The 20,742-nt window shown below is 49.8% G+C and overlaps 1 protein-coding gene across 1 annotated transcript in view; it reads right to left on the minus strand.

Moving 5' to 3' along the window:
- Positions 1 to 6,845: 6,845 nt before the first annotated feature.
- The window catches only part of FAH (fumarylacetoacetate hydrolase (fumarylacetoacetase)), a 29,560-nt gene continuing 15,663 nt past the window's right edge, over positions 6,846 to 20,742 (minus strand). Inside the window, exon 8 of the mRNA XM_015419241.1 lies at positions 6,846 to 6,965. Within this exon, the coding sequence (XP_015274727.1) occupies positions 6,846 to 6,965 (120 nt within the window). The remainder of the gene's footprint in view (positions 6,966 to 20,742) is intronic.

Raw genomic sequence — 20,742 nt, forward strand, 5'->3', positions numbered from 1 at the left:
CTCATCTCCGAGCACACTTTTGAGTTGGCTGTAGGTCTCTTTTGTTTGGGGATGACTTCTTCTGCTGCTGAGCTTCTGGGAATGGTATGAATGGGAGGAAAGGGGGGGAGAGTGGGTGGGCATTCTGTATTGTTCTTCAGGTCATTGTCTTCCCTGTCGAAAACTTGTGGAATGCTTTCTCCTGGTAGCCTTTTTTCGACCAGTTCCTTTGATCTGATGAGCCAGTGTGGACACAATCTGCAGCTCGGAATGTCCCGGTGTTTAGAAAGTTTGGTCTTCAAACCCTTGTCTGAATGGAACTTTAAAAGTTTTGTGGAAAGCATTAATTGTTGTCAAGGGGGTGGGGATTTTGCGTTGGAAAGGCTCCAGGAAGTGTTGGGGAGAGTAGCGAATTTTGCAAATCCTTGACTTGTGTTTTCTCCCAAGGGGGCTCTCCAGTCGGGGAAACCCACGTCGGTCAGGTTACGTGGTTTGCTCTGGAAGCCTACATCTGCATAAACGTGCATGTGATTGAGTTGTACATTTGCCTCCTGGTTCAGGCATTTTCATTGTCCGAGATGTGTATGTTAGCTTTTCCTGAACATCTGGACTTTGCTTCCCCCCCTCCTGTTGTTAATCCTTGAATGCAATATGAAAGGGAACCCTTGGTAATAAGCCGTGTGTGTGGGGGGGTGGCTTATAAAGTTTTTACTGGACAAGGTGAGCCCGCAAGACTGCGGCTTTCAAGAGAATTCGGATCCACGTGGTGATTTTGATATTTTATATAAAAATGCAGCCTTGCTCCCAAGCCCCAGTCTCAAAAATATTGTCCCAAAAGGAGAACCCTTTGACATCTCTATCTAGGAAATACTGAATATTGGTGATAACAGCCTGTGAGAGTAATCCTAAGCAACGCTCCCTCTAAGCTGTGGAGTCTGGTGAGCAAAAATTCCACTCTGTGAGCTACTGGCATTATTAAAGTTGTGAGCCAGTGATTTGGCTGCTGCATCAATTAGTTTGCTCTGGAGCCATCCTCCCTGAGCTAAGACAAACAATGTGTGAGCTGGAGGCTAAAAAACTGTGAGCTAGCTCACACTGACTCAGCTTAGAGGGAACATTGATCCTAAGCAGGTCTACCTGACTTCCACTGAAGTCTATCCAATGAGGGCATACATGTGTTCTTAGGATGGCACTATTGTGTCCAAATGGCCCAGATAATAGACAATAGCTGTAAACAGATAATAAATGAGTAGTAATCTATATGATGAAGCCTGTTTAGGGTATGCATAAACGTGTGATTCCATGATTTTTTTTTTTCATGTTTGGACTGTTTAGTTTTGCACGGAAAGGCTGGTGGCATTTACACAGTAGGGTGTCCTTTGAAAAGATAGCGCTTTGTTTGCACCCTGTTGGTTGGAGAAGATTATCAGTACATGTTTCTGGCTAATAGCAAACTCTGTTTTGGTGGCATGTTGAATGTGGAAATGAAATCATGGGTTAGAGAAGTCTTTTTAACTATGTCGCTATCACTGCAAATTTCTAATCCACAAAGTTCTTAGTAGTCTGTTTGCCCATAGTATACCTGTGCTAAATTCTGTATGTTTTGGGCTTGGTGGGGGAGGAATTTTTTAAATAAAACGTAATTGCTTGATTACCTGAAGGCTGTTTATGCCACAGTTGACCTAGTAAACTCTTACAACTTCAATCCAGGTTTGTAACTATGTGATCCTCCCCCCCCTCGGTAGAATATTTAGCTTCTTATCTAGGTGATTATCAGTGGCTAAAAAACCTTGTTAGTGAGTAGTAGGATTTAAGTATTGTTATCTCACAAAGATGGGGGAAATAGGTTCCGTGCCTAAATGACCTCATTTTGATAAGTTTAAAAGCTGTGACTGTGTACGTTTTGGAAAGCGGTGACAAAACTTCAGAGAAGGAGTAAACTTAGTAGACAGAGAGTGATTAAAATGTGGAATTCGCTGCCAGAGGATGTAGCGATGGCCACGGGAATAAACAGCTTTCAAAGGGGATTAGATTGATTCATGGAGAATGAGTCTATCAGTGGCTCCTAGCCATGGTGACTGAGGGGGACCTCCACGTTCAGAGACACTAACCCTCTGAATCCCAGAGCCAGGAGGCAACATCAGGGGAAGGCCTCAGCCTCTGTGCCCTGTTGCTGTCCCTCCAGAGAAACTGTTTGGCCGCTGTGTGAGACAGGATGCTGGAGTAGATGGACCACTGGTCTGATCCAGCAGGGCTCTTCTTATGTTCTTTGGCACAGAATGTATTTGTGAATTACATATAGTTCTTTATACCTAAAGCTGGTTGAGCCAAGCTTCAGGGCATTACTGTCCACCATCTTTGGTGGGGGGGGATGTCCAAACGCATTCAGTAGCAAAGAAGTCATGGTTCAAATTCCAGGAGAAAACTTGACCCAACTCGGTCTATATGTGGAGTTAATCTGGTCTATTTGCAGGGGTTGCTGACTCCCAGATAGTTATGACTAAGCAAAGTGCATATTTGTTATATTGTTTGTACATTTTGTTTTTTGCTGTGCTGTAAACTTTTGCCATTTACTTGGAAGGGCTGTTCCAAAATGGCCTGGGTTTGTCTTCCAGAAGGTTGACCAGTATGGCAAAGAAAGGTGACCAAAGAAATAAACAAAGGCCCCGTCACACGGGCCGGATATTGAGGGGGGGAGGTGTGGCTAATTGCCCCGGCGCAGTTTGATCCGCGATTACGCGATCAGACGTGCCGGCGGCACACCACGGGTCCTTCCCTCGGCAGCGGTGGGTAAACGAGAGACCGGAGGGGAATGCCGCGCGCCAACGCGATCACACCACAGGAGTCTGGAGGCAGCCCGTGGCAAACGTTTACTAGTACTTTGGAGGTACTAGTTTTTTAACGCGCATTTTCGGCGGTAAGCCACGGGTGCGCTCCACTTCCCAGATGTTGGGGTGTGATCGCACCCGGATAATCCGTGTGACCCTTTTCATCGATGCACATGCTACTTTTTTTTGCTCACGCTCTGTGACTTCCTGCTAGAGGGGAAATGAATAAACTGGTTTAGGGACTCCTTAGACACACACCAGCTGTATATGGTGTGATGGATTAAGAATGGAAGGGTTCTTCCTTAGTAAACTTTGCTTTGGATTAGTGGTCAGTCCGAGGTGGGATGTGAAATCCAGTCTCCTATCCCTTCCCTTTCATGCATTGACCCAAGTCATCTTAATCAGCAAGCTCAGTGTGAACATACCTGTGAGTCGCAGTGGTTTGGCCAAACCAAGTTCCGATGAGCATTTGAATTAGGGCTCCAAAACTTGCTCGATATTCTGGTTGTAAATTTGGTTTCCATCCAGCCCAGGTGGAAAATGGAGTTCCTCTCTGCCTTGCTGCTTCAGTTAGCTGCAAGAGCCCTTGTATTTAGAGTTGCCAGGTCTCCCCGGGCCACCAGCCGGGGATGGGGTGGGTGGGGTTCCTAGATTTGGGGGGTGGAGCCTTGGGAAGACAGGAACCTCAGTGGAATACAATGCCACAGAGTCCACCCTCCAAAGCATCCATTTTCTCCGGGGGAACTGGTCTGTGTCATCTGGAGGTGAGCTGTAATTCTGAGGGGTCCCCGGGGGTCCCACCTGGAAGCTGGCATCCCTCGATTGGTACAAAAACAGTGTTCTCCATCACAGTTTACTGAGTAGGAAAAGGAAGTATTAAAAAAAGAAGAAAACAGTGGGGAATTTCACATTACCCAGTTTCACCCGGTTTCAAGCCGGTAAGGATCCGTTTTGAAGTGAACCGGTATAGGGCCGCCATTTCACACATGGCTTTCCCCTTCCGGTAAAGAGCTGGATCTGAAGCGGTTTGCCATTTCAGACTGCACCGCTTTTCCCCGCTTTTCCCCCTCCGGCTTTTTTTGAACGTTCGCTTTAGAGAGCTATAGCGCTATAGCCGTATAACAAAACACTCCATGCATTCCAATGGGATTGATACAATGCTATTCCGTTATAGCGCTATAGCGATATAAAGCAAACGTTTAAAAAAAAGCCGGAGATCACCTGTGCGGGCGAAAAATGGCGGGAAAAAGCGCATCGGAACTGGGAGAGGAAACTGAGGAGTACTTGGAAGCGGTTGACAGGTAAAACGCTTCAGCCTCGTTTCCTAAACGGGACAGAAGCGATTGTGTATGAAATGACAAATATATTCCGGAAGGGAACCGGTTCTCAAACGGTTCTGTCTGAAATGACAGACCAGAAACCGTTTGGGAACCGTTCCTCTTCTGCAATATATCGCCTGTCTGAAATTCCTCAGTGTCTTCCTCTTAATGATCTGGTTAGTATTCTGGAACAAAACACACACCCGTGCACACACAGAGAGTAGAGCTGAGCAGTTGGTGGTTACTCTATGAAGCTGTGGAGCTCTGCCTCCAGTGCTGTTCTTGACGGAGGAGAAAAAAATGATTTATGAAATAGCAGGGAACAGAGGGACTCAAACATCCCTTGAAGATATGCAGCTTCCTGGCTCCAGAACAAGACTACTGCTGTAGCTGGCAGTCGCCTCCTCCTCACCCAGAGAGACACAGACGCCACACTGTGCGGAGATTCAACGTAGGCTGGTTGTTTAAGCAAGGAGGACGTGGCCCAGTGGCAGAGCCTTAGCCTGGCACGGCGAAAGGTCCCAGGTTCAGTCCCCGGCACCTCCAGTTAAAAGGACCGAGGCAGTAGGTGAGGTGGAAGACCTTGGCCGGAGACCCTGGTGAGCGGCTGCCAGCCTGAGTAGACAACACTGACCTCGATGGACCGATGGTCGGATTCAGTAGAAGGCAGCTTCATGTCTGTTCATGTCGGGAAAGACTAAGGCCACTTCCGCACTTTTGTCACTCTTTTGTCCCTATTGCTTTGGGGGTGTGTCCCCCCCCTTGTTTTGTCAGAGGAAAGCGATGGCGAACCTAAACAGCATGATAAAAAGTAGAGACATCACCCTGCCAACAAAAGTCCGCATGGTCAAAGCAATGGTATTCCCAGTAGTCATGTATGGCTGTGAGAGTTGGACTATAAGGAAGGCCGAGCGCCGAAGAATAGGCTCTTTTGAACTATGGTGCTGGAGAAGACTCTTGAGAGTCCCTTGGACTGCAAGAAGATCAAATCAGTCAATCCTAAAAGAAACCAACCCTGACTGTTCCCTGGAAGGCCAGATAATGAAACTGAAGCTCAAATACTTTGGCCACCCAATGAGAAGGGAGCACTCACTGGAGAAGACCCTGATGCTGGGAAAGACTGGAGGTCAAAGAAGACGGGGACGGCAAAGGATGAGATGGTTAGACAGTGTCATCGATGCAACGAACATGAAGTTGAGCCAACTTCAGAGGACGGCGGAAGACAAGAAGGCCTGGCGGGAGCTGGTCCATGGGGTCGCGAAGAGTCGGACTCGACTGTGCGACTGAACAACAACAACAACAACAACCCCCCGTTTCCACATGTGTTTTACTCCCTCTGGGACTACCAGAGAGAGCAAAACAAATGGGGGGGGGGACATCCTGAAGCAACAGGGAAAAACGAGTGCAGACAATGCAGAAGTGGTCTTAGGCTGGGTTCACAGGGAGGGCTTCCGTCTTGCCACGTGCGGGTTTTTTTTTTTATCCCCTGTTTTAGGGAAATGGGACTCTGCGCTTTGAAGTCCTGCTCTGTGCCTGATGACAACATATTGTTGTTTTCCTCTTTAGAAATGTTGCTTGACGAGCGTCCGCTTTGATCCTCCATTAGCACTGTCCCGGCTCTAATAAGTGGAGAAGTAATTGTTCTCTGACTCTTCATCACCTAATACATAATTCCATTAAGAACAAACAATGTTGCCTGCTACCATGTCGGCCCAATGGTCCATGTTGTCTCCTTTGACTGGGCAGTGGATCTCAAGCCCTCAAAGGGCTTTCCCAGAGCCAGTCTGGTGTAGTGGTTAAGTGTGCAGACTCTAATCTGGGAGAACTGGGTTTGATTCCCCACTCCTCCACTTGCAGCTGCTGGATGACCTTGGGCAAGGCATAGTTCTGTCAGAGCTACCCTTCAAAACAGCAGTTTCTGTCAGAGCTCTCTCAGCCCCACCTACCTCACAGGGTGTCTGTTATGGGGAGGGGAGTAAGCCGCTCTGAGACTCCAAGAAAAGGGTGGGGTATAAATCCAATTTCCTCCTCCTCTTTCTTCCTTCTTCCTGAGATCCTTTTAACTAGAAGTTTTAGGGACTCCACCTGAAGACCATGCAGAGCATATGTCCCGTGTCCCAAAGGCAGGGCTATTTTTGGGCAGGAACGCACAGGAACGGAGTTCCGTCTGGCTCCCAAGTTGGCCATGCCCAGCAGGAGCTCATTAGCATAATAGGCCACACCCAACAGCAGGAACTCATTAGGATTGGCTACAATTAGGGGGGTGTGGCCTAACATGCAAAGGGGTTCCTGCTCCAAAAAAAAAGCCCTGGGTTTTGTCAACAAACAAGGTAAAGAGAATAAGAAGCAAAAGGTGGGTGTGGCTGGATGGCCACACTTCTGGTAACATGGGGGTGTGGCCTAATATGTGAATGAGCTGTGCTGTCAGGGGTGTGGCCTAATATGCTAATGATTTCCTGCTGTTGGGTATGGCCTATTATGCTAATGAGTTCCTGCTGGGCTTTTTCTACAAAAAAAGCCCTGCCCAAAGGTATGGCTTCTTTCCGAGGCCCAGGAGTAACAGCCACGCAAGAGGGAACACAGATTAGTAGTGGAGAACGTCCCAGGTTCAATACCCAGCATTCCCAAGTGATCTTCGAAGTTCACATCATCTTCGGTAGCTAGAGTGGGACATCTCTGCCTGGGGCTTTGGAGAGCCTCTGCCATTTGAAGTCCTGGGCTAAGTAGCCCAGCTTGGTGTCAAGGCATCTTCCGATACACATACATCTGAAGCAAACCAGTGGGAAAAGCTGTTCCCCAACGTGGTGCCCATGCGGTAGGGCTGCCAGGTCCGTTTCACCTGCCGGTGAAGGGATGGGGGGGACATTCCGGGAGTGGGAAGTGACGTCGCCCTCCCCCGTTCCCCCCAAAACAGTGACATCGTACACGACTTGTCTGTGTCACCTGGAAGTGTTGGCCCTGCCGGTGAAGGGATGGGGGGGACATTCCGGGAGTGGGAAGTGACATCGCCCCCCCCCGTTCCCCCCAAAACAGTGACATCGTACACGACTTGTCTGTGTCACCTGGAAGTCACGTCGGGGGCGATGCTCTGGGTTTTGTGCAAAACTCTATGGTCAGTTCAGCATCAAACCATAGAGCTTTGCCCAAAAGCCAGAGCATCGCCCTCCTGAGGTCACCACTGTGCCACTTCTAGGTGATGCAGGCACATTGCGTGCAACATTGCTGTTGGGGGGAGGGATTCCCTCTCGCCGGCCAGTAGGTCGGTGGCGGGCAGAAGCCCACAAAACCAGGGGATTGTCCGTCCCCACAGGCAATCAGCAACTCTACCGTGGGGGTGCTGTGGTGCCCGACTCTAGTTCTCCTGAGCTTTTCAGCAAGTGGGTGAGGCCTCTGCCCTCCATGTGAAAGGGTGTTCCACAGCTACGATACCAGCTGCAGATCCCGTGGGATCAGGAGGGAGTGGTAGGCACCCCCCATATTTCCTTAACACAGTGTGAGTCAATTTCCCTTTCGGCCCTGACCAGCTGTTTCCATGAACTTCTTTTGCAGCAGAGAGGGAGCTTTTTTCTAGCCCTAGAGGCTAGGGAGACAGGTTGTTGTAGCAGGGGAGATCAGTGCTGATGTGTCGAAGCCCCCCCCTTCTTGCCCAACCTTGCTGTGTTCCCAGGGGTTAGACCCTGCTTCCAACCAAAGTATAGATAAGACTGCCCTTGACAGACCGGTGGCATAGCGGTAAATAAGGCCGCTTCATGTCTTCAGCATGGTTGCCATGCAAGTCGTTTGCAAAGCAAGGAGGGAGGTAATGCAATTGGCGCCACCTTTTGGTGGAGTGTTGTTTGGTGTAGTGGTGAAGTGCGCGGACTCTAATCTGGGAGAACCGGGTTTGATTCCCCACTCCTCCACTTGCAGCTGCTGGATGACCTTGGGCAAGCCCAGGGGCCATTTCCTGCAGGAGCGCACAGGAGCGGAGCTCCGGCAGTAAAGAGCCCAGAGGGCGGGCACATGCAACAAGCCCCGCCCCCTGCTCCCAGCAGCCCTCAATAGGGCCACGAGGAGCAAGAAGCAGCCAGGTAAGTTGCAGAGCTCCCCCTGGCACCCCAGTTCCAGTGGCACCTTTAAGACCAAGTTTTATTCAGGTACAAGCTCTCCCTCTTCTGCGAGGACAGATCTGCATGTCCCCCCCCCCAATAGCTAGCAATCCAAAACAGTCCAGTGGAGCCTGAGCGGTGGGTGTTGCCTTCTGACACACTTCCGGTGATGTCAGGGTGTGTGGCATATGCAAATAAGTTATGCTAATGAGTTATGCTAATGAGCCCTTGCACCTCTTTTTCTATGAAACGACCCCTGGTCAAGCCATAGTTCTGTCAGAGGTGTTCTTGAAAGGGCAGTTCTTGAAAGAGCTCTCTCAGCCCCACCTACCTCACAGGGTGTCTGTTGTGGGGAGCGGAAGGGAAAGGAGTTTGTAAGCCGCTGAGACTCCGAGTGAAGGGCGGGGTATAAATCCAATATCCTCCTCCTCCTCCTCTTGCGGCAGCCATTTTAGGTTTGATTTCATCTCCTGGGGCAGCCATTTTGGGGTGCTGTTTACCAGCCTCTCTCCCAATTCCAAAGGTGCCCACGGGCTCAAAAAGCTTGGGGACACCCCCCCCCCAAGTTCAGAGTCATGGCGTTCTGCTCTTGGTTCTGGAACCCCACTTTCTGTGAAACTCTTGACACCTTTCCGGGGGCTGCGATGAGTCTGTGTTGGCATTCCGTGTTAACTTGGAACGGATCAAATTTTGGCTGCCATGGTTCTTCTTGATGAACTGGGAATGAGAACAAAGTGGGATTTGGGGGCGCCTCAAGTTTTCTTAGGCTTTTCTGTCGCGAAAGAACTTCCAAGGGTTGAAAGCCTCACAAAGACTTCGAGAGCAAAGGGAATGCGTTTTCATTGCTATTTTATGGAGTTTTGCCTGCAAAGCGGAGGAGGAAGAAGTGTCGGTTGCTGCGTATGGGTTTATCTGCTCTTTCTTTGTTGTTACAAACTGGTTTTTGCAAACCTACATCATTCTTAAGGGTTTGGGGTTTTTTTGGTCTTTTCTTTGAGTGTTAGCTCAGTTGTGTGGGGGGTGGGGGAGGCTTCTCATTTGCTTAATTCAGCTTTCTTTTATCTTCAAAGCCGTAACGAATGTTCCCAGTTTCCTCACTTGCGTGTTGCAATCCTATTGGAGTCTTCTGGGGTTGAAAAAGACTTGTCCTCTTAATTTCCTGTGTGCTCTAAATGGGGTAAAGTCAGTTAGACTTTTCACTCTTCGAAACCTACTGGGATTTGTCTTTTGGCAACACCTGAACTTCAGTTATGGAAACCCAGACTGTTGCATTCTGGGAGATGCTCAAGTGCAGAGGTGGACTGATTCCGGTTCTGCTACTTTTGAAGAACCCCTATAGTCCCACCTGCTGTGTTTCACTTACAAAATTGCATTCCTATTTCTTTTACCCGTGAAGGCACAACCAGTGTGTGTTAGGAGGACTTGAATACTGGAGGGTTCAGTCCTTGGTCTGTTTCCATGCACAGAGCAGGTGAGACTTGGGTGGAGTGATTCCATGTGACATAGCATCTACCTGCTCTGTTTGGTGATAAAAAGACCTCCCCATTGTGACTTGCAAGGGCCCAGGCGTCCCTCAGGATCAGCTCAGCAAATCTTTGTTGTGGGAGTCCCGGTCAGAAGTTCACTTGTGAGAAGCATGGTCCTTTCAGTGGTGGCACCAGCCCTACAGAATTGGAATTATGATTCCTTACTTTGCAAGCGAGCTCTTTATGTGGGAAGAGCTGGATCTGAGTCTTTTGGCACCTCGGAGATCAACAAGATTTGGGGGGGTGGTATCAGCTTTCAAGAGTCTGAGCTCCCTTGGTCAGATACCCGTACCGCTACTGGATTTGCATCTAGCTCCTCTACCACAGACCAGCATGCCTTTCAAACGACGGGAAGCGTACGATGTGAATATTTATGGCTGGCGTTTTTGTGTTATTTGTGTGTGTGCTTGTTCTATTGTTCTTGATTGCTGATTTTCCCCCTGCCATTGGAATTTGTCTCTTATTATCCCCAAAGAGTGATTAACACATGGAATTCACTGCCACAGGAGGTGGTGGCAGCTGCAAGCATGGACGGCTTCAAAAGGGAATTAGATAAGCACATGGAGCAGAGGTCCATCAGTGGCTATTAGCCACAAGGTGTAGATAGGGGCTCTGGGGCAAGTGATGCTCTGTCATCTTGGTGCTTGGGGGGGTCAACAGCGGGAGGGCTTCTGGTGTCCTGGCCCCACTGGTGGACCTCCTGATGGCACTGGTATTTCTGGCCACTGTGTGACACAGAGTGTTGCCTTTGGCCTGATCCAACATTGGCGTCTCTTATGTTCTTATTATGTGTGGGAGCACTGGCGGGAGATGGAGGAAGGTGGGTACTTGCTGCAGGGGAGGCGGCAATCTTCATTCCCGTGCAGTGACATCACTTCCAGTGTGACCCTGAAACATCGGTATCGTGGGAGATGGGGGGGGGAAGCCGGTACTCACTGGGGGTGGGCAGCAATATTCATCACCATGTAATGATGTGACTTCCAGCATAAGACAGTCGCACTTGCATTGCACTAGGATGATGCTCTAGCACTCATCCCAGAACTGTATGGCGTTTCTGGGCAAGTGCTAGAGCATTGACTGGTGCAAGTCCAGTGCTTCCAGGTCACACCGGAAGTGATGTCATCACGCAAAATGAAGATCACCCCTGTCTGGTTTTGCTGGCCTGCTTCTGCCTGCCAACCAGTTGAGCTTTGGCAGGTGTTGGCAGCCATTACCAGGAGCTTGCCTGCCATTAGCGGGCATCTGGTCAGCCTAGCAGAAGGGAAGGCAGAATGCCCATCTACAAATTTACCAAGTCACCTGATCAGGTCACGCTCCAATGGAAGAGCCACTTAAACTGGAGGAAGTCCCCTTAGATTGGAGGAAGTCATCATGCTTTGCTCAGTGGAGTGGAAGGGTGAGGGTAAGATCCACCCCATAGAAATACAACACATGTCTGCCAGTTTGGTTGTAGTGGTTAAGTGTGTGGACTCTAATCTGGGAGAACTGGGTTTGATTCCCCATTCCTCCACTTGCAGCTGCTGGGTGACCTTGGGTCAGTCACCATTCTCTCAGAGCTGTTCTTGAAAGAGCAGTTCTTAAAAGAGCTCTCTCAGCCCCACCTACCTCACAGGGTGTCTGTTGTGGGGAGGGGAAGGGAAAGGAGTTTGTAAGCCGCTCTGAGACTCCTTTGGGTAGTGAAGGGCGGGGTATAATTCTCCTTCTCCTTCTCCTTCTCCTTCTCCTTCTCCTTCTCCTCCTCCTGTGTTGTTGTGTGACTACTTAAAATTATGCGTTCCTCAACCATGTGTTGTTGTTTCCCCCGCACAACGTCAACTTAGAGAAATACTAGTGGAACGGGCTATTGTATCAGGGTTTTTTTGGGGGGAGGGGCTACTGATGAAGACTGAGTTGTTTTTTATTTTCATCGCCTGTACACCCATGGTGTGGTTAAAAGTGTTTCCCAAACTTTGCAGGATCAAAGGACGAGAAGACCGAAAGACTAATGACATTTGGCCGCCGTAGAAGATAATGTAATTAAAATATGTATACTCTGTGTTGACATCTCTGGTTTGGAAAGGCAGCGATAGGGGCGCTTCCCTCCTCCCCCCATCAAAGAGTCTCTGAGAGTCTTAGGAGTGCCACGGTGATGAGATTAGTGAATCAGCCAAAGGATCTCGCAGGAAGCTGGATTCCAAAGTAATTATCCCAGAATGATACCGGTCGGTACAATTAAAAACCACAATGCCATTGCCATATGGAAAGCGTTAGGCATCCTTACAAGGTTTCAAAGCTATGCGCTGGAGGTTAGACCGACGTGCGGGGTGGGGGTGGGGAGAAGAGCATAAATTCAAATGCTTTGTGTTGCGAAATTGACAAAAGTTGAGTCCGCGGAGCCATCTGGCAGAGCCGGTCGAGATGAGACCGATGCGTGTTTATCTATGCACATTTCCCAGATAGCTCAGAGTTGACTTGGCGGGTTGTTAATTCGAATGTTGGCAGGGAAGCGGAATGGCCCTTGAACTTTCTTTAGGAACTTAGGGGGAGAAAAAGTAAGAGCATAAAGCTAGTAAGGACATGCCAGTGTTGGGGTGGTGGTGGTGCGGAGAAATGTAATCTCGGGTAATATGTAGTAAAATATGGGGTTGATTACGGCAAGAGCATTTAGCAGTTTCTGGATCTGTGTCGGGCTGGGCGGTAGATGGCTGAGTGTTGTCGGGAGCTCAAAGAGTGAGGCCCAGTTGGGAGGGAGCAGATTTGGGAGGAGTGTTGGGCAGATCACCTGTGGGGTTACTCCACTGGATTCCTCCTCTGGGCCAGACCTATTAGTCATCCACAGTCAGAGGAGTGCATAGGTGAGAAAGCAGACCAAGGAGAGGGAGCGTCGAGGCTAAGCCATGGTCCTAGGCCTCAGCGGGGGAACTTTTATCCAATCCCTGTCTGCAGGAACCAAAGAGCTGCTTAAAGGATGATCCAGCCTCTTCCTCTATTCCGATAGCTGTGTTGGTCTGCAGTAAAAGGGCTAGATTTGAGTCCAGTAGCACTGCAGAGGCCAACAACATTTGGGGGGAAGGTATAAGCCTTTGAGAATCAAAGCCCTTGTATCTGATGAAGGGAGCCTGGCTCTTGAACTCTTATACCCTGAAAATCTTGTCGGTCTCTAAAACGCTACTGGACTGAAGTCGAGCTCTCCCTCCATTCTGCGACTTTTGGTGACAACCCGAGGAGAGTTACTGCCCCAACCGGCAGGTTCCAGGTTCAAGTCCAGGGTTGTTTTTGTTATGCACTCTGTAAAGTTCGGTACTTTGAGCAGAATCTGATGTTCTTTAAGATCTTTCCTTTTCATTTATTTCATTCCATTTTAGAGAGCCCATGTGGTGTAGTGGTTAAAGTGTCAGACTAGGATCTGGGAGACCCAGGTTCGAATTCTCGTTCGGCCATGGAAGCTCGCTAGGTGACCTTGGGGCAGTCACACGCTTTCAGCCTAACCTACCTCACAGGGTTGTTGTGAGGATGAAATGGAGGAGAGGGGATAAGCCACTTCATGTACCCACTGGGAAGAAAGGCAGAATATAAATAAAGTAAAATATATACATTTTAAAGAGAAGTTTCTAGCTCTTGTGGTCATGAGAAAAAGCATTGACTATATCTACAGTTTTGGGATTCGGAAGGGGACTGGGAAAGGATGTGAATGGCTGTTTATGGGATTTCAGCATTCTTTGGGGCCCTGTCTGTTTAATAGCTGACAGTCCTAAAACCCATAGGGAAACTGCACTCACTTGTGAAGAAGCTCAAAACTCAGTGAAGTAGGGTCATAGTTACCTGCACAAAGGACTCGAGAGACACATTCCCCAACTGTTAAAAGACCTTGAGCAAGTTTCATATCCAACCTTCTGTTCTGGTTTTGCACCTGGAAATCTAAAAGAGAGAGAGGGAGAAAAAGAACGACTCTATAATCAAATCTATTAATTTTGCACTCGGCTTGTCGTAAATTACAGGGAGTCTCCCCCTTTCCCCCTCCTGTTCCCCTTTGTGTAACATTAAAATATTTTTAGATCAGCACATCATGGAGATATAGATCTGGATGGTCTAAAAATGCCTGTGTTGTTTGGATCGTTCTAGCCATTGAGGGGCGGGGGGAACCCTTTATGTCCTGCTTGACGTCATGAAAGTAGGCTTTGGGGGAGAAAATTATTGATGACACATGTTGTTTTTGACTTCGAATTAGGATGAAGTGCAGCCATAAACGTGCTAATTTCCTTAATGGCTTAAACTCTCATCCGAAGCAGGCCTTTGCCAGCGAACAAAACGCCCGCAGATGAGAATATTTTGTAGCGCGTTCTTACGGACATATGGAAATGTCCTCTGTACCAGTTCATTAAAAGGAAGGTTTCTTCATAAGGTTTTGTGCAATTCTGTAATAAGGCCCAGGAGGGGCTGAATAAGTGGTATTTTTATAGCCCTGCTCACCCCCTTCCCAAAGATGTTAGGATGACTTTTTATGGTTCTCTTTGAACTGGTTAAGAAACAGAGGAGGGGAGGGGGGGAGGAGGAGAAGTCGCTGGAGTATTGGAACTTTGTAAGGGCCGGTTCTCTCTTCAGAAGAAGAAAAATATCATTCAGTGATGATCTTTTAAAACAAAACAGAACGTTCTCTCGGCACGCCTCCCATAAGTCCAGCTGTTGGCCTTTATAGAAATTCTTGAAAGGCCGCGGGTGATTTTTCCTGCATGCGAGCTTCAAAACCAGGTTGGAGAAGTAAGCGGCAGATGTTGAGGCGTTTGGGGGGATAATTTTTTTTGTGTCGGTATGTGCAAGTTTATGAGTACCAAGATACACTGACACCCCTCCGTTTGTACGTATTCGCAACTGGGATTGTCTTAGAACAATCTTAGAACTGTTTGTCCGTATTTGCAGCCGGGATTGTAAGTATTCGCAACTAGGATTCTCTTCTAATTTCCCCGAACCAGAAGACTGAAATGTTCGCTGAACAATAACAGTAGCACAACAAGAAACAGTCCGTGTAATGCCTTCAGTTAGGGCCAACCGAAATGGCACAAAATGCTGGGCGAGCTTTCGAGCTTATTAGAACTCTTCCTCGAGCTAGATGGTACAAAATACTAAAACATGAAAAAAGGTAAGCAGCACATTTTCCAGATTAAGATCTTAAGATCCTGTGTAGTCAGCCTTTGGTGTTTCAAATGCTGATAGGATCACAGTTTAATGGCTGCACGTTGCTGGCACAATGTTTCGTGTTGTTTTTGGTTGGTCCTAACCTGGATGGTGGAGCTGCGGTGGCTCATTTGGCTTTGAAACGGAGATGAGCACCGCAACCCTAGAGTCGGATTCGACTGGCTTTCGAGCAAGGGAGACCTTTACCTTTACCTTTTTAACCTGGATGCTGTGTTTATCCCAATCTTGTCAGATTGTGAAAGCTAAGCAGGGTCGGCCATGGTTAGGACTTGGATGGGAGACCACCATAAAAGTCCAGGGTTGTTACATAGAGGTCCGGCCATGCTACGCTCAGGCAGGCAGGCAGGCAGGCAATAGGAAACCACTCCTGAAGTCTCTTGCCTTGATAGGCCAGGCTAGCCTGATCTCGTCAGAGTAAGCAGGGGCAGCTAGGGTTGCCAGACCCCCGGCCTGGGCAGGGGTTCCCCCGATTTTTCAGGCTTCTGCCCGCTGCTGGCCAGCTGGCCGGTTGGAGAAGCCCCACCCCCAATCAGGGCGAACAGCCCCACCCCCAAACAGGTAAAACCATAGAGTTTTGCCCTTAAACCAGAGCGTTGCCGTGTGACGTCCCTGACATGATGACATCGCTTGACATCATCAAGTCGGGGACGTCGCACGTGGTGACATCACCCTGCCCCCCACTCCCGGAGAGCTCCCTCCTACCCCCTGGCAACCCTTGGGTCAGCTCTGGTCAGATGGGAGACTACCAAAGAAATCCAAGGTTGCTACGCAGAGGCAGGCAATGGCCAATCACCTCTGAATGTCTTGCCTCGAAAACCCAGCAGGGTGGCTGTAATTTGGCTGCAACTTGACTGTGCTTTCTGCCACCAATAAAGGGCACAATGTGGATTTTGATTCTTGTTCGGAATTTTGCGTGGGCCAACACAGCGGTGTGTGTGTGTGTGTGTGTGTGTGTATGTGTATATATATATATGACCTTTCCTCCCTTTTATTTTTTTAAATTTATTTTCTTGGGATTTATATCCCGCCCTACCCAAGCAGCCCAGGGCGGCAAACAAGCGGCAACGCCGGAATAAAATATAAATTACATTAAAACATCAATAAATACAAACTAAATGGTGCCCTACAGTTCATTAAATTTCCAAGATGCTCGATGTCCCTCATTGGCGGCCGATGGTGTAATAGCGTGATGTTCCTCTTCCGGGTGACGTCTACCCCCTCCCAGGAACCAGGGTAGATGGTAAATCAAGCCACGATGGTGGTATAGTGGCGGCGGCGGCTCCTACTCGAAAGCCTGGCGGAAGAGCTCCGTCTTGCAGGCCCTGGGGAACTGGACAAGGGCCCGCATGGCCCGGATCTCCGCCGGGAGCTCATTCCACCAGGTAGGAGCCGCCACCGAAAACGCCCTGGCCTTGGTTAGGGCAAGCTTTAATAATGTTAGCAGCTTCCCCAAAGTCACTTGTCCTCTTGTAGGTATATACCTACATTAGGTGTTCCTGGCACACTGTCAACCATCTTTCCCAACACGGTCGCCTGGAGGAGACTCTTGCGCTGCAGCCTACTAAATGCAGAGCAACCCTTTATTCATTTCAGGTGCTTGTATGCCTTGCATCCAAAACGTCATTACCACATCATTTTCTTCTCTGTTGTACCCTAACCACCACCCTTGTGGGGTAGGTTGGGCTCAGAATGTGTGACTGGCCCAAGGTCACCCACCAGCAAGCTTCTGTGACACTAGTGGGGGGACTCGAACCTGGATCTCCCAGATCCTAGTCTGGCACTTTAAACCCTACCCCCTACCCCGCAGTGGCTCTCAGCGCATGGGCAAATAGCGATGTCTTAAGGTGAAGCTGAAAAACCATCATGTTTTGGCAGCAGGCAGAAGAAAGGTCATTCTCTAAGCTAGGTGCCACAACCAAAAAGGTCCTGTCCTCAGTGTCCGCCTGCCTCTCTATCACATTACTGTCCTCCCCTTACTCCAAGGAGCTGCGGGAGGCATGCATTTGATCCTCACAACAACCTAGGGCCGCCAAGCCGCGGCGGGGGATCCATGCGTCTTCACAGGATCCCTGCCGCAGGGGACAGCGATACGCGTTGCGCCGCCGTCGCCAGGATGTGACGCTACGCGTCGCTCTGGCAACGGGGCTGTTTGGAGTCCCTTTGCCAGAGCGACGCGTAGCGTCACATCCTGGCGACAGCGGTGCAACGCGTATTGCTGTCCCCCATGGCAGGGATCCTGTGAAGACGTGCGGATCCCCCACCGCGGCTTGGCAGCCCTACCAGAGGCCCTCAGGGCAGGTGCCCAGAATCTGCCCACTTGTGACCAGGGGATGTGGCTGAAGGTGCCATAGAGGAGGGGAGGACTCCAGCCACTTGCCAGGTCCCCAACCATGGCTGTCACAGCCCATCTCACCTACCCTCTCCTCCATGTGAGCAGCAATCGAGCAGGAGTGGTTTGAGAGCCTTCACGAGTGCCAGAGGAGGAGGAGGAGGAGTGGTTTACAATCTCCTTTCCCTTCCCCTCCCCCAAGCAAACACCCTGTGAGGTAGATGGGGCTGAGAGGGCTCTCCCAAAAACTGTCCTTGAGAGAACAGCTCTGAAAGAACTTATGCCTGACCCAAGGTCACTCCTACCTGGACACATAGTAGATAAGTAAGTTCGTACGGGAGAAGCTTGTTCCGAACTCAAACTGTTTGGGGCTTTTCAATGCAAGATCCCTTTTTAAATTGAGTCCGGGAATAAAACTGCGACAAACGGGAGTTCTTTAAGCACACGACGGTACCCGCATGCAGCCCCTCTTACCGTTGTGCTCTGAACTAACTGATGTTTCCAAACCGTCTCCAAGGTCAGCACTGCAAAGAGAGCCTTGTACGTAATATAACCCGACCAAAACTTGGATTCCGGCAGTCGAGTGGCCGAGTCTACCAAAGCTGGGGCCAAGGACACCGTGCCGCAGCGGCTGTTACCTGCCCGCACCATAACACAAGAATGCAAACATGCATAATGCTACTCTTTGCCAGTGAAAACCAAAAGCGGCGCACCAGCTCTCCCCCGCCCCCGTGCTCCGGGCTGAAGCACTCCTCTTTAATCTGGACCTAATTCTGTGCCAGTTCATGCCTCTTGTTCTCAGAAGAACAAAGGGCCGTTTTATCTTTGTTTACGCAGCGCAACCATTCTGGTTAAACATAATGGCGTCGGCTGGATTAATGAGAGGAGAGCGCGAGAGAGCTCCGGAGGCTTGGATTCTTCCCGACCTGCTCAGAGACCAGATTGTTGCTCCCTGCCTGTCCTTTTCCTTCAGCATGGATTGCCGCTCTTTCATCTTAGGGCATGGGTGGTGTCTTCGGAAGGGTGTTGGCTTTGGACTGGGGACAGGTCTTGCCCTCTGGGCGGCCTCCTGCATATTTCTCCCCCTCTGTTTCAGCCTGACAAGGTTGTTACGGGGATTTCTTCCCCCCCCGGCTGTCCAATCACAGCTCACTTCCGGCGCCCCCATAGGGTTTCCAAGGCAAGAGACATTTAGAGGTGGTTTGCCATTCCCTGCCTCCACATCACAACCCTGGTGTTCCTTGGAGGTCTCCCTTCCAAATACTAGCCAGGGCCAGCCCTGCTTAGCTTCCAGTTTGGTGTCGTGGCTAAGAGCAGGAACTCTAATCTGGGAGAACCGGGTCTGATTCCCCCACTCCTCCACATGCAGCTGCTGGTTCGACCTTGGGTCGGTCACAAGTTCTCTCTGAGCTGTTCTCTCAAGGGCAGTTCTCTCAAGAGCTCTCTCAGCCCCACCTTCCACAGGGTGTCTGTTGTGGGGAGGGGGAAGGGAAAGGTGTTTGTAAGCCATTCTGAGACTCTTGAGTGAAGGGCGGGGTAGAAATTGAATCTCGTCTTCTTCTTCCAAGATCGGGTTAGCCTGGGCAATCCAGGTCAGGGCTATTATGGGGATAGGCCTCCCCAAAGCCCTTGGAGCCAGGGTAGGATGCAAGCACAATAATAAGCAATGAGCCCCACTCAAAGAGACCAAAGCATCCCCCCCCCTGAACGTGGCCACCCCGTTGCTGTTGGGAGGCCCCCCTCGGGAGGGCAAGAAGGCCACAGTGCTCTCGAGTTATATATCCTCAAGTTCTGGTATTCAGAGGTACACAACCTTTGAATATGGAGGTTCCACTTAGTTATCGTCGTTTGCAGCGGCTGATAGACCCTCGTCTCGCGGGATTGGTCTGATCTCCCTTTGAAAGTTGTCTGAGCCTGCAGCCATCTTATGAAAGAGAGAATCCCATAGGTTTAATTATGCATTGCATGGAGAAGAAGTCACATTCTTCGTCTGTGCTGAACTGATTGGGGGGGGGAGTTCTAGTGTCAGGAGAGAGGGTGGAGGAGATCTTTCCAGCCGTGTGGTGCACTCATAAATGACTCTTATCCCACGGATTTGCGGATGCACTCATAAATGACTCTTATCCTACGGATTTGCGGATGCATGAGAAAAGGACGTGTAAGAATGCAAGGTCTTGTGAATCGGGGCACCTCCTTCTACCAGGGGCGCAGGCTTCCTTACCGCCCGGCGCCTGCCTTTCTCTCCCTCTGTTTGCAACCGTCATGGTTTTATTTATGACATCCCTTCAGTGCATTTTCATCCCACCCTTCTTCCAAGGAGCTTGGGATGGCATACATAATTTCCCCTTCCCCCATTTAATCTGCACAACCCCGTTGTGGAGTAGGCTAGGCTGAAAGAGAGAGAGACTGACCCAAGATCACCTGTAGTGCCACCATTAAGAAGAGTTACATCCTTCTAAGCTTCATTGACTACATTCAGAAGGGTATAACTCTGTTCAGGATTGCATTGCCAGTGAGCTTCTAAGCAGGCTGAGGATTTGAATCCACATCTCCCCAGTCCTGGCCCCGTAAGCTTATTGTCTCTACAAATAATGAGGCACAACTTGCAGATGCATTTCCACTCAGGCCTGAACTCCAGGAGATTTCAGTCCAATCTGAAAAGTGTCCATGGAAATGCTTCCAATCCAGTCTCTTTCACACACCCTCCCCTGCTCAATTATGGCTCTCCCTCATCACTTGTGGTCATAAATGTGGTGGAATTACCTGCCTGCAAGGGAACACCATCATGCCACGTTTGGTGCTTCCTGCCATCAAGGAAGGGTGGATGGCTGAAGGCAGGGAGAGGCAACCTTTTTTTAGACCAAGTGCCCCCTCCCAAAGAAGCTCTTGGTGTGTTGGCAAACAAAATTGGCCAGCCACGCTCAGAGTGAGCTGAGCCCCAGTGGCATTGCCTGCCTCTTAGGGATTTGCCTTGGCTTGTGGCTGCACAGGTCTGGGAGGCTGTGGTGGGAGGAGGCCACCCCTGTTGCCTCCTCCTCCTGCACTCTGCCAGTGCTTCCGTTGCTTGAGCGAAGACCCGGCCCAGGGGGAGAGCATCCGGATGTGCCGGAGGGCGGAGGGGGCTGCCCACCTCAGGGTGAAGGTTTTTGGCACTCACCACAATTGCCTGGATGGCACTAGAACCCAATGCTGCTTTCACACAAGCTTGACCTTAGGTTGCATGTCCAAAGTTTAGAGTTGCCAACTCTGGGTTGAGAAATTCCTGGCAATTTTGGGGGGGCGGGGTGGATTCTGGGGGAAGTGCAATTTGGGAAGGGATCTCAGCTGGGTTTAATGCCATTGAATCCACCCTCCAAAACAGTAGTTTTTCTGCAGAGGAAAAATCTGTCATCTGCAGGTCAGTTGTAACTCCAGAAGATACCCAGGTCCCAACTGGAGGTTGGTAACCATACCAAAATTTGAGGCCAGGGCACATTCCAGTTTAGAAGAACTTTTCCCTAC

This window comes from Gekko japonicus, unplaced genomic scaffold (assembly GCF_001447785.1).
Source record: "Gekko japonicus isolate JY-2015 unplaced genomic scaffold, Gekko_japonicus_V1.1 scaffold111, whole genome shotgun sequence".
NCBI classification, from domain to species: Eukaryota; Metazoa; Chordata; class Lepidosauria; order Squamata; family Gekkonidae; genus Gekko; species Gekko japonicus.